The following is a 17,426-nucleotide window of genomic DNA, read 5'->3' on the forward strand; positions in this document are numbered from 1 at the left end:
GTGCCCTGTAAGGGCTCTGGTGATAACCCTCACTTGGTTTTGGCTTAGTTTTATTCGGTTGAAAGGAAACCTTTGTGGGTATCCCTTCACTAGTTTCTTCGCATAGTGTTGACCAGTATTAAGTCTATTATGTAAATTGAGAATACAGTAGAACTCCATTCATCCGAACTCCAGTTATCTGCATTTGTATAAACAATATAAATAGAGATCTTATAATAACAAATAAAAAAAAGCGCCAGTGGCCGGTGCGCCGACCAGACCAGCCGCCCTGGCAGTAATGTTTTATGTGATTTCAATTCACTGTATTATTTCAAAAGCAATAAAAATGTGATCTTGGAGTAAATTATGTTTTTTTTTTTTTTTAATATTGCCTTAATTTAATGGTTGATCCAATTATCCAAATTTCTGCATATCCGGATAACGTCTGGCACTCTTATTCCGGATAATTTGAGTTTTACTGTATGAAATCATTGAAACCGTAAAATATAATAACATATTTTCCATTATTGTACTAATTTACAGGAAAACATTGACATCGGTTTGCGTATTGATTTATACAACATTTACAGGCTTAGTAAAATTATATAAATCAATTTACAAAGCACATAAATATTTATGTGAATTGATTTCATATAGATTGATAAACAACTGTTAAATATAAATTTATCTGCAGTTTAACATAGACAGGATGCATTGATAATAAATTTTTAGTTTTCAGCTAGATAGTATTTATTTGTACTTGTACTTGTACTAATGTACTTGATAATTCAACTTATCTTAAAATAAATGTTAATCAGTTTGACTTTGTTACTATCAAAATAACCAAGCCCATGTGGATTACTTCAGTTAACCAATCAATTTCTATTACAATTTTTGTTGAGTTGTTGAACATATTTAAATAAAGATACATACTATCAATGTATTTTTTGCAACACAATTGTTGGTAAGTTATATTGGAACAATGACATAAAATGTACCAGTTGATAATGCAAGGTTGCTATTTCTAAACAAAGTGGTTACAATAATGTCAGTAAGAAATTCCTCTGTATTTATAGAACAATCAAAACATCTAGTATAATTTTTAATAAAATCTATTTTGCAATTTATTTAATGTTTAAGTTTACAGTATGTATTGACATCAAGAAGGTAAACAAAACAATAGTCACATTTTTATCTTTTCTGATTTTGGAAAACAGATAAAAATAATTATATCGACATAGAGTGAATTAATTTAAATCTATAGAATTCTTAAAACAACTTAATTTTAATTTCAATTAGAAATCTTAAAGTTGGACACTAAGTAACAGTATGTACTTATAATTCTTACAGATATTATATTTATTAATTTTACAAGTTGGTAAATAAATATTTAATATTAGTCGACCTCGTGGTGTAATGGTCCCTGCGTTTGCCTACCAAGCAAGAGGTCTCGGGTTGAATTCTCGACATGGTTGATTGAAACATTGATTTAAAAGTGTGTTCATACTAGAATATTTCATAGTCCCTGGACCGGTACCTGAAGCGTAAGATTTATCATCTTACCTTCATGTAACAAAAATGATCAAGATACGCTGCGATTGGTGGACCAATGCAGTACCCTATGCACCAGTAGGTACGGAAAGGGAACGATGATGATGAAATAAATATTTACGTGTCAGTAATGATATGAAAATCTTCAACTGAAGAATATATACATATGTATTTTCTTTTTAGGCATTTGCAAAGACTATAATACGTTACATGATTGAGTTAAAAAACATAATATTATCATAGTACAGATAATGTCAAATAAATCAGAATAAAGACAAAATCATTGAGGTAGTACATTAAGGAAGAGAAGGAACAAAATTTGGGGAATGAAAGGAGATGACAGGCATTTTCAGGTTTAGACAGACGTGCGGCCAGCATTGCTTTGAGACAGGCATTTTTGAATTTTATGCGTGTTCCTAGCGTATAAATAATAAAAATAGTGAGCATTTTTACTTTTACATATTAGGTGTACAACTTTGCTTCCGCTTCAAAAGATGACACGTTTTTCAATGTGGGATTCGTACGCTGAATGGAGAAAGTAGTGGCCAGCGATGGACAATACTTTGAATAATAAATGTATAGCAAGTTTTTTACAACAAAGGCTCGAATTTTGGAAAAAAAAATCGGAAGCAAAACTGTACACCTAATAGAAAAAAAATCTCGTCAACCGAAAAGTACATGTATGTTAGTGAAAAAATCTCAATATTTTATTCATATGTACTGTATTAATTTTTTATAATAAAATTTCATTTGAAATATTTCAACAGCTTAGTTCCATAGAGGAATATCTAAAAAATATAAAAATTTGAGTTACACTTTTCATTATATTATTTAAAAAATACCCCTTTTCAATTCTACAAAGGTATGACTTTAAAAAAATATCAGTTTTCTCTTGTTATGCAGATGTTTTCATAAAGTCCTGCTGAATTGTAAGCATACAACTCGTCAGCAGGTTCTTATATATTGCTTCGATTTCTTCATATCATATTTTTTCATACTTAACCTACATTAATCATAATTTTATTTGAAAAACATTACATACTCGTATTATACCATATCCTATTACAGTATAAAATATTAAAAATTATCATTAATACAAAAAACTTTTTTCCATTAGCCACAATTTCAGCGTACGTCTCACTCACTATTTTAATATAGTTTCATAACATGTTAAATATTTTAGGTATACTGTATTGCAATGTCCTTTTGCCGTATTTGTTACAATATCTAGGAACAGCAAGCCCTTCCATACTAGTAAACCTGGTATGGCAATCATGTACCAATTTGTGTGATACAACTTTGATCACTTTATAACAACTTTAATCCTAAAACAAGTAACCATTGTGTACATATTTCACATAAATTACTTAAATTAAGGTGATATAAATGATTGTTTGTTACAAATCAATTTAGATCTGTCAAAACTTAGGTCAGCCATTTCTCAAAACTAGTCATTTCTAGTTATCTCTGTATGGAACTGAGCTATCGATTTGTTTTTTTTTTTTACTCCTTTTTACCTAAGACAGGCAAACATCAAGCATTTTAAGCACCCAGAAAACCCAGTTGCTCTAGTTACAGTTGAATTGAATTTCATTTAGTTATTGCATGTTAGATGACAACTTGTTATCAATGAAATCAAAACTGGAATTCTAGGCAAGGCGGAGTGAAAACCATAATTAGTTCTATGGTTTTCAGTATGAAAATGTCAATTTTGTCTCAGGTTTCTTGTTGGGATGTTTAATTTCATAGAGCTCAGTAATTCAGGCGCACCATAGAGCGAATAAAGGATTTTTAATAGAACCAACAGGTCATATTTATTTCGATGCTTTTGAAAATAAGACCATAATGTATAAAATGCATTTGTTCTTATACCGCTTTTTATTACTTGATTTATAGGTGGTTATATTTCGAGCAGTTTGGCCATAGCTACGGATGCAGCACATTTACTCACAGACTTTGCCAGTTTTATGATATCGCTGTTCTCAATATGGATGGCCAGTCGACCTGCTACGAGGACGTATGTTGACATTTTTATACCTATTCAAATTATTTTAATTTTAACAAATATGTAATGATTTACTGACTTCGCCCCTCTGAGATATAAAACATTGTGTTGTAATAATGCAGTAGTTTTGTAGACTCTAGGGCATCACTCACACTAACAAAGATAATTCAGAAGTTTGTAGATTATTTTACCTATATTATGTAATGTAATGTATTTATTTAGATAGTTGTAAAAAAAACTTAAACAACTACATATTTATAACTTACATTATAATCAATATGTGTTATACAAAAATATTTTCAGTTACTTTATTACTAGTTGTTAAATTCAGACTCATTATGTTTCCTAATTTTTTAATATTTCCCATTCTTCATCCGATTGAATTATTTGAGCAACTTTGTGTGAGTCATCCCTCTGTTTCTGAAGTTCACGTAAGGGTTGTGAAAACCATTATTTGTTAGTTTTCTTTAACATTATTTTTTTAGCAGGCATGATATTGTCAATTACTTTCATCACAAAACGATCTTCTTTATCATTTACTGATAATTATTACAATTTTCTTTCTGATGCTCTGATGTAATTTTATTTTTGACTCTTTTATTACATGTTTTATGATACCAATCTTCAAAGAAATCGAATGAAAATTTATGGTCTTGATTTGGAGAATGACACACCACTGCATATGTTCCTGTTATAAATTTATTCTTTACTTTTAAAGCGAGCATCGTGAGTTTCGTTTCTTGCAGAACCTCATTTGAAATTATCTTGAAATAATTTTTTTTTGGCGTTTTAGCTTACCTTGAAAAATAATAAAAATAAATGAAAATGTAATCTTTGTAAATAGTTATCTCTTTTTCAATCAGATATGATATAAATAATATTATGTAATAATATTGAGTATTCTAGAATAAAGGAATAGTTTCTAGAATATCATTAATAACAATTGTTGCTGACTTGGGGATTAGAGCAAAGTTAAATTAAAATAACAGAAATAAATGATAAGAAAATGTCACTGAGACATGCTTTTGCGAAAAATTAATTTTATTAATTTATTTCTCATATCATTAAAAACAAATTGTTAAAAATATCTTTTGTGTCAGTATAAACTGTATTAATAAAAATAAATTAATAAAAACATATTAAAAAAATATTACAAATACTAATAGTCCTCAAGATTTAGCAATACCTGGCTTCTGATAAATTATGTTTTATAATATGAAGATTATAAAAACTACTGTTTTACTCAATAGTGTTTACATATTAAAGCCTTTATGTATGAAAAATTAAATTTATGTAAGAAAATAATCAATGAGATATCTTAAATCTAGATCTCATCACCAAGGCTGAACACTACAAGTTGTAGACAAAACTAATTGGCAATGTTTATGCAGTCAATGTTGTTTTTTCTACAACAATACTCCATCTAAACAAATAAATAGTTTTTGCTCATCAGAATTACCCGAACCATGTAATTTTTGTCATTGGCAAATTGAAGAATTTTAGATAATCGGCTTTGTCGTTTACTATTAAATGTTCAAAGAAGGATGATTAGAATTCATTAATTTGATAAATACAAAATTTGTAAAACATTTGAGTTTGTAAGTGAAAATTCTTGATGGAAGTTCATTGTAATTTATTATGTAAATAAAACACGAGTGATACTTTAATCCACAAATTTGGAATATCCAGTGACCGGTTTCATCGCTTTCGCGACATCTTCGAGACTGGTATCTTTATTAAAAAGTTAAATGTATTTATACAGAACAGAGGTAAGGATACTTACCTCTAGGTAAGGATACTTACCTCTGTTCTGTACAAATACATTTAACTTTTTAATAAAGATACCAGTCTCGAAGATGTCGCGAAAGCGATGAAACCGGTCACTGGATATTCCAAATTTGTGGATTAAAGTATCACTCGTGTTTTATTTATATAATAAATTACAAAATTTGTGTCTTTTTGGTTACAGATTTTTTTTATTAAGTATTTTTTAAATGGTCAAACAAAACGGTCTTTTCTCTTTTTTTATTGTTATTTTTAACTAAGCAAAATATCATAATAGTAACACTATAATTATTTTTTCCATGCGACGTTGGATAAATTTTCTACAAAGGTGAAAAATGTGCATATTTTGAATAACTTTAAAATGCGACATTTTGTGCCCCATGAGACAGCGGCATGTATTACGTTACTGCACCACACATGTACGCAATGTTTGTTAGAAGCACACTTGGCGCCCTCAGCGGGCATGACTTGCTATGTCAAAATCATGTGACGCCGACTGCGAGCAGTTTTATAAATGAAAACTTGTTTTTTATACAGTTAGTTATTTATTTATTTGGTTTACAAACAATTAAAATTAATGCATAATATACAGAAAAATTTAAATAAAAAAAGACACTATTTATTTTTCATCAATTACTTATTTATTTGACGGACTTATGCAGTCCATTCTAACGATGGTAAATACAATTTCTTATAATAAATACATGTACTAATAAAATAAAATACAACTAAATAAAATTAAAGATAGGACAAAAAAAAACATAAACACTAAAAAATACATATTTATACAAAATTGACAATATAAATTATTAGAATTGAAATTAAATGATTGTAAAAATTAATTAATTCATGTAAAATACATCTTATATACACATGTAAAAATGAATAAAATACGAATTTAAATGAAATTAACAATATATAGCATATATTATTAGAATCTTCAAAATTTGCTCTAAAATTTTTCTGTTAATTTCAAATCTTCCAACCGACCAAAAAACAGACAAAAAAAATTGGTCGAAGTTTATAAGTAAAAAATTATATTTCCTATGTTATTTCTGATTCATGAAAATATCCTAGTGAATATAAAATATCAAATAACTAAAACTAACACTGTAGAATGAATCTTAAGGATAAGTAACTCGAGGCATTCTTAAAAAAAAAAAACTTCAAAACAGATGATTTCACAATATTTCTGTCATGTTTCATTGCATGTTTTATCAAGAAACACCTTGCATATTTTCAAATGCAAGCCAACATGTAAAATCTGATAACTAAAAATGTTGCATTAGGTACCTTTTAACATTCAATTTTACATATAAAGTAAAGCAACCTTGAGTTTGAACTTCACATTCGTCATATAAGGCAACCGCCATACCAAATTATCATGCACTGGTCAGTCCCACGGCCATATATGAACAAACAATTATATATTATATATGCAACAGTGTGAATTGATATTTGCAGCATGTCTTTTGGCTGGTACCGAGCGGAGGTGATCGGAGCCCTGACCTCTGTCCTCATGATATGGGTTGTGACAGGCATTCTCGTGTACATGGCTGTACAGAGAGTCATTACCAAGGACTTTGAAATTGATGCTACCGTGATGCTCATAACATCTGCTGTCGGAGTGATCGTTAACATCATGTAAGTTTTAAAAAACTCAGCTAACACAGTCAATAATTATTATTACTAGTAAAGAGATTAAATGTATTATATTATGTAGGACCATTTTTTTTACCCTTTTTGAAATTCTTTTTGAAGATCTTTATTTTTCCTGTCTGCCCTACTAAGGCTAAAAGTCGTATCACATCTCAACTTAAGTAAGTGCAAAGTTATGAGATTTTTTAGCCTGGAAAATCCAATCATATACGATTATCACTGAACGATGAAATATTATCATCTGTGTCTAGTATACGAGATTTAGGTATTATACTTGACACTAAACCTTCTTTTACAATTCATATTGAACATGTTATCAATAAATTCTTAAAACTCCTTGGTTTTATCAACAGAAGCACAACTTACTTCAAAAATATCTTAAAACTCTCTTCTGTTCCCTAGTTCGCCCGCACCTAGAGTATTCCTCTGTTATCTGGTCTCCATATTATGATGTTCTCATCAAAAATATTGAATCAGTTCAACATCGATTTTTAAGAAAGATAGGCTGGAGGTTGGGCTTATCCAGAGACCAATGTACGTATAATGAGTTAGAAACTACCTTGAATATATCTTCTCTTCAAGACCGTCGAAATAAATCCGACCTTATAGTCCTATTTAAAATTCTCAACTCACTCTTTGATGCGCCTGAACTACTGAACTCAATAAAATTAAATATCCCAACTAGAAACCTCAGACAAACCTTACTTTTTTATATCGATAACCATAGAACTAACTATGGTTTTCATTCCCCTATGCCCAGAATTCTCAGGTCTGCCAACAAACATACCTGTCTTGATTTCTTTGATAACAAGTTGTCTTCTTTCATACGATCATTGAATCAAATTCAATTATAAAAACTTCTCTCCCGCTTCCACTCCCACCAAGTCTACTATTTACCATTGTGTCTTTCTACTTTCTTTCATAATAATTTTCTATGTATAAATATGTCCTTGAAAATGCTCATTGGGCGTGTATATAAATAAATAAATTTACCGTTGGTGATGCCCGTGGGGAGAATGATAGTCTGTTGAACAGCCAACCGAGAATGGATCTTTTCCATGCTGGGATTACCAGCTCTAGAGACTTTTCCTCTCTAACTATGTATCACAACGTGGATTAGTGACTTATTCAATTTTGTTTACTATTGTTTTTATGGACTATATGTTGGATCTTAACAATCTATTGTGCTTTATTTTAAACATGTTTTTGTAATTACCTAATAATATAATGTATTCCGGTAAAACCCCCTAAATGACAAATCTTATAAGACAAGTTGTAAATGTGTCATTTTTGGAGCTTTGTCGACTGATTGAACCCTCTTAATCCTTCGAGGCTTAGTTTCTGCTTAAGTTATCATGTATAAACACCAACTAACCTCGTTTTTTTTCAATGTTTTCTGGTGAAAACTGTTAAATCCATTTACCAAAATATTTAAATTTTCAGGGCATTTCCTAAAAGTCGTAATTAACTTGTGTTTGAAAAATGGAAATTGAGTTGTGGTAGAGTGGGATTTGAACCTTGGACCTTTGGTCCGTGAGTCTATAAAATTACCAAGGTTCCACAACATGGTTCAACAAAATGAATTCCTAATTTTTTTTTTTGTATATTTGATATCGACAACAGAACATATTAATTAATGCGCTTATATGAGGGTATTTTTTTTTTTAGTCTATAAAAATGACTAAAAATGAATTGTTCTTTGAATTATGAATAAAAATGCTCAATTTATGTTTTCAAATAATTTAAATTTCCATTTTTTTTTCTCTTCCAGTATGGGCCTCACTTTACACCAACATGGTGGGCACGGTCATAGCCATGGGGGGGGAGGAGGCCACGGTCATAGCCATGGCAACAAGAAGAAAAATACCGACTCCAATCACAGCCACGATGTTAACGGCACTAATGGTTCCAAACACAGTCACGGAGGTGTTGCTAATCCTGCATTAACCGTAAGACGATAAACTTACACTTTTTATGATAAAACTCTGGGTTCTTATGATTAACCAAAATATTACATTTTTGGAGCCATTTCCTTTCATTCGTAAATAATTGTGTTGAAAAAGCAGAAACAAGTTGTGATAGAACGGAACCCTGGAACCTGTGTGTCTATCACTACCACAGGACCATTACCTGTCTCAGTTTTTTTAATGTTATAACTTACTATCTGTGGCACTTTATAGATCCTGTCAGATATACAGCTCTGAGCCTAAATTCCAATGGAAGTTAACATTTAACATCAATTTTATCTACAAATTAAAATTAAGTTTTCTGTATGAAAAATAGAAGATGTATCCATTTTTTTTTCTAAATATGTTCAATTACAGGTTACCGATAAAGATACCATAAATGTTGATGCATATATACACATTTTCGTACATAAATATCTATTTTTACTTTATATGATAAAGATATCGTTCATAATCGCGTCCCGGGGCTGCTATTCTGAACACTTTCATAGCGCCTATTTAGTAGGTAAATACGTGCTACACCACGCTTAAAAGTGAATAGCAGCCCTGGTGGCTTTCTAAAAGAATTTAAAGAATTTTGTTATCATTTCGGCAAACTAATTATGCCCAATAAATTTAATCCGAGTTTCCTTCTCTCCGCGTATGTGGGCAGCGCCAAGGAGACTCAAATGTAGTGTACGCTACTGTGGTGGGCAAGCTGTAGTAACTCGCTAAGTCTCTATTTCAAAAGTTTATCAGCAAGTGGGAAAGAGAGTGTATGGAAGGAACTTACGAAAAATGCATCCCAACACCCAGATCAACTGAGAAAAAATATTTCTTGGATTTTTTCTTGCAACTGACGGGAATCAAACCCGCAATGCCAGTTTTATAGTTACCATCCAACCAACTGCACCATGGCGCCTGTTAACTATTTTGATAGTTGAATTAAAATATATAAAAACGGTTTCAAACTTGCTGAATAATCACACAACAGCGGGCATTTGACACAATTACAATATTTGACTCAATTTAATTTAATTTTATACGTATACAGTATTATGTCTGTACTCTTCTTATTTGATTATTAATTAAAACTAATGTCTGAGCACCCGATGACAAACTATTATTGAATAGTTTATCGGGACAAAATATATCTTAATACTTTGTTTTCTTTATAATGTATTAATATTGTAATAATGTGTATATTTTATTGAATAAAGATTTTATGAAAAATTGAAATACCTCTGAAGAGCTTTTTATGAGTGATTGAAAAATTTCTATTTTGATTCTGATGATCAAAGATGTTTTCAAGCATCAGATGATAATTGAACATTGTAGTATGGGTACACCATAACTGATGAACAGCGTCTGAAACATGCCTATTCTGTGTTAACAAGTACCTACAAAATAAATTTTCCCTATATTCCAGATTGAGGATGGTTTATCCAGTGCTGATGAAGTAAAGGAAGGCAAAGTGAGCGTCGGTATACAGGCTCCATCTCCTACTAAGACAGCGCCTGCTCCGGAAGTCAACATTAATGTCCGTGCTGCGTACATCCACGTCATCGGAGATTTCTTGCAGAGCTTCGGAGTATTTATCGCTGCCATCGTTATTTACTTCAAGGTAATAAAGAATTTATTAAAATATACACAAATATAACCACACGAACATGTTTTCTTCTGTTAATAATGCGAGGAAATAAAAAATTCAATACACTTAATGTATACAGACTGAAAGAAAATTGTCCCTTTGTGCAGGAAAGAAAAATGGAGATTGTGGTATGAGGGTGTTGTGGACAATTTATTTTTCAAAATGTCCACCCAAACATAGATTAGATTGTAAAAGCCAGTTTGTGCGATGTTAATATTACCTTCTCAAGGAGTGTCTCCGTTTCGGTTGAAATATATTTCATCGAATTTGGTTTAAATTAAAGTTGAATGAGTCTAGCTACAGTCTACGTAAATGCTGTAAAATTTTCGACCTAAAAGAATACAGATACAATAATATTTACATGCATTAGTTTTATGCTTTATCTGTCTGTGTAAACAGAATTACTTCATGATAAATTTATTTACTTATGTAATCTCACGTGGTGCAAGTATTTCCTTCTTTTACATTAGCATTTTTTTACAAGTATGTGTATCTATGTTTTGTTTACATTTTCTTAGCTCAGAGATGGGGTTTTATTACACCTGACTTTATTTTATCTCACATTTTTGTTAAATTTTTGGCTTATCATACTTACTATGACTTCTTTGGCATATTACAGTTTACCCTGTGGTGCGAACAATAGACTATCATATAAGAGAATTCGGGTTCAGTCCCCCGCATGGAAAAGATTTTGAATGGCTATAATTTATATTTTAACCACGAGAAAAATAAAAGAATTAAGGTTACTTACAATAATCACAATTTATTTCACACTATTTTAAACAGGAATGTTGGTGGGTGCAGAGTGCGCCTTTATATTATACGTGCATTGGGTACCGCGCACATAGACAATAATTTACTGTTGCTACTTTGCTCTCTGGTCCCCACATTGGCTTATTTATTTATTTAAAGTATTTTTGCGCTCTTTGAATATATGCAAACATTAATTTTCATTAATTTTGAATGAGGAAGTTCAGTGGTTTTTTTTATTTTTTTTATTTGTTAATAGACTGTTAAACTAAGTAAAAAAAAATTTTTTTTAATCTTTATATATCGTATTATCGGCGCTATGATTTTTCAAAGTTTTGTATTTCTGAAATAACTCCGCGTGTAACGTCAGAGGTTAATTTCCGCTTATTCTCATTCAGTTCTTCCCATTGGTCCAGAAGCGACAAGCAGACCAGAAATCTTCCATAGCTGTCAGATCATAGGTTGATTCACATGAACCAGTGACGTCATTTAAAGTAGTGGGTTTTTATTTAAATATATTTTTATTATTTTTTCTGTACATTTTCAAGAAACTTTAGCATACAATTTAATGGTCTAATTTTTACTCCGCATAAGAAAACATTTTTTGTATCCAATTTCGTAACATGAAGGTAAGATGATCAGTCTTACGCTTCGGGTACCAGTGCGGGGACTTTAAAATATTCTAGAGTAAAAATGACTTTTACAATTTACCCAAATATTACAATTTTGCGGGGCATTTTAAACAAGTTGTACATAACTCACTACTAAAAATTGGGAATCAAGTTGGGGTAGAATGGGATTTGAACCTCGGACCTCTGATCTGGGCACGACACTAGCCGCGGGACTTGGGAATCGAACCCGAGACCTCTCGCATGCTTGCCAAACATGCTGACCATGAAGCGGCCAAATTTTTCAATATCCTTTTTAACAAGTGTAGAGAGTACTGTCATAATATAAGTTACTTTATAGTTTCTACAGTGGATTACATTTATTAAGTTTAGTTAAATACATAAAATGTTATTATCTTTTTCATTATGTTGTACTTTGTATAATGTTTTTGTCAAATATACACGAAATATGATTAAGAGTTTTCCACTGTAGGTTTGAGTGCAAAATTTTGTTTTTTTGTAATGACATCATTTTACATTATTAAAACATTCAATTATACAATATCAATATTTTTCACACGAATTATAATTATTATAATTTATTGATTGTCATGTGTTGAGTGCCATATCAAAATCAGATTGTATTTGACATTCAACATGATTGAATATTTACAATTAAGACAATTAATTACATAGAAAAGATAAAAAAAAAAATAATTTGAAATATTAAGATCTGGTGTAATATGCTTTTAAATAAGTTAATTGGTTTTTAATTTGTGTAATTTAATAGATAAAATCACATAGCAAACTAATTGATTTTTTTCTACTTTCATTGTTTAGAATCATTATTTTCATTTTATTCTATAATCCCAAAATAAAAAATATTTTTGTCACAAAAAGGTACTATTTAAAAATATAAAATGTAAATAACTTAATGCTGTGATATGATTTGTTTTATGTATTTATATTAGTACAAAAAAATATATTTAAATTCAAAGAACAATATTATTTATTTATTGGATATCTTGAATTTATTTTTATACACAGAAACCTATCCACTAATGGAGGGTATGAGATGCAAACTTAGAAATCTTTATTGATGAAGTTACTGAGATTTTTGTGAAAATCTTTAAGAATTGAGATAATAAAGGTCTATAAAATACTGTCCAGTAAAAAAAAATTTGTGCAATTATTATTTGCTTGATCAGTGTGTCATAATAATATTTTTATTGCCAATTTTTGAAACATTCTGCATCGTAATTTATTGATGAGACTAATCTTCCTAAACATGCGTCAACTGCATGTCACTATTTAGTAAAATGTCAAAATTAGACACTTAAACAAAATGATCAATTACACTGCACCTACTTTGAATTAATTTGAGACAATAATTTACACAATTTTTTATTTACCTCGATTTTATTCTCCATTCACGCGGCGGCGCGCGGCTCGTCTTTTGACGGATCGAATGAGTTTTGAAAAATTTCGACGTAAAACCGGGGTTATGACAAATGTATAAAACGTTAATTGGGGGGAATATTGAATGAGAATGTACGGAAAAAAATGTGAAATGGGAAATGGAAATAAAAAGCGGAAAAACGTAAAATCAAGGAACGTAAAAACGAGGTTTTATTGTAGTAGTCACCTCAAAACAATTTAAAATTGAAATAAATCGCAATTAGCATGATTCTTGTCACTTTCAGTGTGTAGATATTTGTATTGTGGGGTGTGGGTTCCCTCGATAGCCATCTATATAGGTACTTACCTCAAGACTCCGAGATACAGGGTCGATAGTGTCTCTTTGCTCTGGAGAATTTATCTCCAACAATGCCGTCATAGTGAAGATATCCATATCTCCGGATTATCATGGCCTCTCAGCCGTGCGAAATAAGAGTTCAGTGTACTGACTTATTTTGATGGCATAATTAAGATAGTCGTTGGCATAATTGTTTTTGGTTGTTTCAGCCCGAATGGTCATTGGTGGATCCCATCTGCACCTTCTTATTCTCCGTGCTGGTGATGTTTACAACATTTGGTATCATCAAGGACACACTCCTGGTTCTCATGGAAGGTGCACCCCAGGGCCTTGATTTCCAGGTAATCTAATATATTTAGTCTATAATTGCATAAAAATATACCCAAACTGGTTTAACTAATGTTATCACATGATTAATGTTCAAATTGTAAATTTAACTCTGTTTAACTAACTTTCTTGGCATATCTGAAAAATAAATTTATTGCAACAGACAGGGACAGCGATTTTGAGAAGGGAATATGGAAGTTTGGGCATTTACAGGGCTTATGACATGTCATTGGCTAGTTTAGGTGGCCACTTTACGCACTGTAACATTCACCATTCTGCCTATGTTTAAACATCCATATTTCCTCAACCCTTCCATCTGTTGACTTTTGTGAAGTAAAAGAGCTGAAAACTTTATCATGCGGGTGAGATTCATCCTTTTTAACTTCACTGAAGCCAACAGATGGAAGAGTTGAAGAAATTAGGATGTTCAAACATAGTCGAAATGGTGAATGTTACACAGTGTAAAGTGGCCACTTAAACCAGCCAATGACAGGTCATTAGCTCTATAAATGCCTAGACTTCCATATCCTCTTCTCTAAAATGTTCTCTATCGCTGTTGTTATCAACTACGGTCCAATCGGAAGTGAAATATGTATTCAAAAAAAGAAGAAAGCCGTGATATGTCCTTATAAAGTCGATCCTATGAGAAAAAAAATGACAGCAAATGTGTTGTTGTTCTATGTTTAACTCTTTTGTGGCTATGATGTAACACGAGTCCACATAGAAAACACATATTTATTGAAATGGTGAAGTTGTATTTTTTGTAAACTTCAAATGGACATTTTTCCCTCAGATTTTGAAAATAAAATTTGTATAAATATGCTGGATTTTAATACAAAAAATATTTGTCCTTACTATGCAAATAATTATTATTATACGAGTGAAAGTGATGCCAATACTAAAATAAATCTGTTTTAATGTATAAGAAAGTAAGAAAGAGCGCAGAATAAAAGACGGAGATGCTGATCTGTGGCCGGTGTTATTGTGAAAGAGAAAAAAACAAAAGAAGAAATTAAGAAAAATCAGTAGGTTATTGGCAGTAAGTGGAAGTGCACGCTAGTTATATGACCGACGTATTTATTATTTTGATATAGGAGGCATAAATTACACTATAGTTTTCATAAATTATGGAAAAGGAACTATTAAACAGTATGTCTCTGTGATTTTTTTTTCAAATGTCTGATCTTCAGAATATTCTGTCTTTTACTTGAGGTAACATGATGTTACATCACCGCGTATAAAAGAATTTTGTAGCACAGCCTTTTAAGAGTTCAGGCAAACAATTCTTTTTATTTATTTATTTACACCTTTTATCAAAATACAATTTTACGTTCACTATGCCCAGCTAACAAGGGTACATACCCCGTTCCAAGCTAGGCAATTACATTCTAATAAATGATAATAGTTATCAAATTAATAGAGAACACAGACAAATAAAATATAAACTTATTTGCATACACATTTTGATACATATTCATACACACATACACATATATGCACATATATACACACATACATACATACATACATAAAAATTTATTTATGCGAAACTTCATGGTTGCCATCTATAAATGTGTATTTTTTCATTATTCCTTATTTTTATATTTTATTTTCGACATCCAGTAAGAATCTCCAATCCGTGGCATACATCAACTTTTCTGACTCCCTACGACCAATGTCATGAAAGAGCGATTTTAATAAATTTTAGTCAGTGAAAATAATTTTATCACACTTTTACTTATTGTGATTATAATACCGTCTTTGTTACTATTTTACTGGTATTCAAAGCATATATGTATATCTTTTACAGTTCTGTCGCCGTTGTTTCATATTATTTTTTCAACGTACCTTTCAGGAAGTGTGCAACACGTTCCTCAGCCTACCGGGGGTGGTCCGCGTGCATAACTTGAGAATGTGGGCACTCTCCCTCGACAAGACTGCTCTAGCGGCTCATTTGGCCATCAGTAAGTTACTATTTAAGTATCAATGATGTGTATAAACTTAATATATATGTATATGTAATGATGTAATAACTTATATTTCCATATAAGTTATTAATTTAAAAAATACTTGGTACACTTCCACTTATTTATTTTGACCAATTAGCGCTTTCACTAATGGGCATCTTCAGACTGGTCCAGTAAATTTTAGTCAGTTGAAAAGTCACTGGACCAGTCTGAAGATGCCCATTAGAGGGTGAAAGCGCTAATTGGTCAAAATAAATAAGTGGAAGTGTACCAAGTATTTTTTAAATTAATAACTTATATGGAAATATAAGTTATTACATCATTACAATGGAATTCTATCAAGAATTGTCAATAAATAATTTAAATGAAATATGTATATGTATGTATAAAATATAATGTAAATATGTATGTGCGAATATATATGTATATATGTGTGTGAATGTATGGTTATGAATGCATTACAAGGGCCCCGACTCAACACGGATTTTCTAGCGAGTCGGAGCAAGTTCACAGACATGGGTCGTTCCTGATTATGTCGCTATAAACTGTGTCTCTGTCCTTAACAAATGTGTGTATAATGTAATTAATAAATAAATAAATAATAAAATTTACAATATTTGAGGGTGTCCAAATGTTTCAAGACTGATACAGGGTTTCAGTTGATGAACCAATATCTCAACGGAGACGTAGAAAATAACTTTTTGGTAGATGTCTCAACCTTTACATTAGGCAGAATGATGAATGCTACGCAGTGCCAAGACAGGTTATAAGTAGGGCTTCCAGTCTCGACACAAATTTGAGTCTCGAGACTAAGATGAGACTCGGGGACCGAGTCTCGAAATTTCGAGACTTTTCGAGACCTCGAAACTGTTCGATACTAACGGTAATTCATATATAAAAATAGTGCATATAGTAAATAATCACATAGCATATTTTTGATGAAACTTTTTATTTTAATGAATACAAACATACCAAACAGCTATCTCTATATCACCAAACATACACCGCAAGACAAAAAAAATTACGAGTTTACCTGCTACCGCGCCCCTTGACTTTACTGAACCCTTTTTCTAAGAAATCCTTTATCGATACCTCTTTCTTTTGTTTAATAAATTAAGGACACTCTGTGTCACCTTTCTACAATATTTACATTTTAAAATGTCTCAACAGTCTTGTTTTACCCGCGTTTGAGTGAACATAACACAACAATCATGGAAAGTGCAAAGCAAATGTCGATTGCGATAAAATCCAAAATAATCACATTGTCGCAAGAAAACATATCTAATTGTGAAATATCTCGTCGAGTTGGGTATTCAGAAGGTGCAGTGAGGTTTTTATTAAAAAAAATCCAAGAAACTGGATCCATAGAACGGAAAAAAGGAAGCGGACGGGGGCGCGTGACATCTGCCCGAGATGATCGCTTAATAAAAAAAATTGTTATG

General features: G+C 31.1%; 1 protein-coding gene across 1 annotated transcript in view; it reads left to right on the forward strand.

Moving 5' to 3' along the window:
• Nucleotides 1-16,007, forward strand: part of LOC148285804 (proton-coupled zinc antiporter SLC30A2-like) — a 31,173-nt gene extending 15,166 nt beyond the window's left edge. The window contains exons 4-9 of the mRNA XM_088243015.1: nt 3,427-3,547; nt 6,785-6,964; nt 8,751-8,928; nt 10,355-10,549; nt 13,900-14,031; nt 15,873-16,007. Coding sequence (XP_088099141.1) covers nt 3,427-3,547; nt 6,785-6,964; nt 8,751-8,928; nt 10,355-10,549; nt 13,900-14,031; nt 15,873-16,007 — 941 coding nt within the window. The remainder of the gene's footprint in view (nt 1-3,426; nt 3,548-6,784; nt 6,965-8,750; nt 8,929-10,354; nt 10,550-13,899; nt 14,032-15,872) is intronic.
• The last annotated feature ends 1,419 nt before the right edge of the window (nt 16,008-17,426 follow it).

This window comes from Micrasema longulum, unplaced genomic scaffold (genome assembly GCF_059751315.1).
Source record: "Micrasema longulum isolate JH-2025_06_02 unplaced genomic scaffold, ASM5975131v1 h1tg000004l, whole genome shotgun sequence".
Classification (NCBI taxonomy): Eukaryota; Metazoa; Arthropoda; class Insecta; order Trichoptera; family Brachycentridae; genus Micrasema; species Micrasema longulum.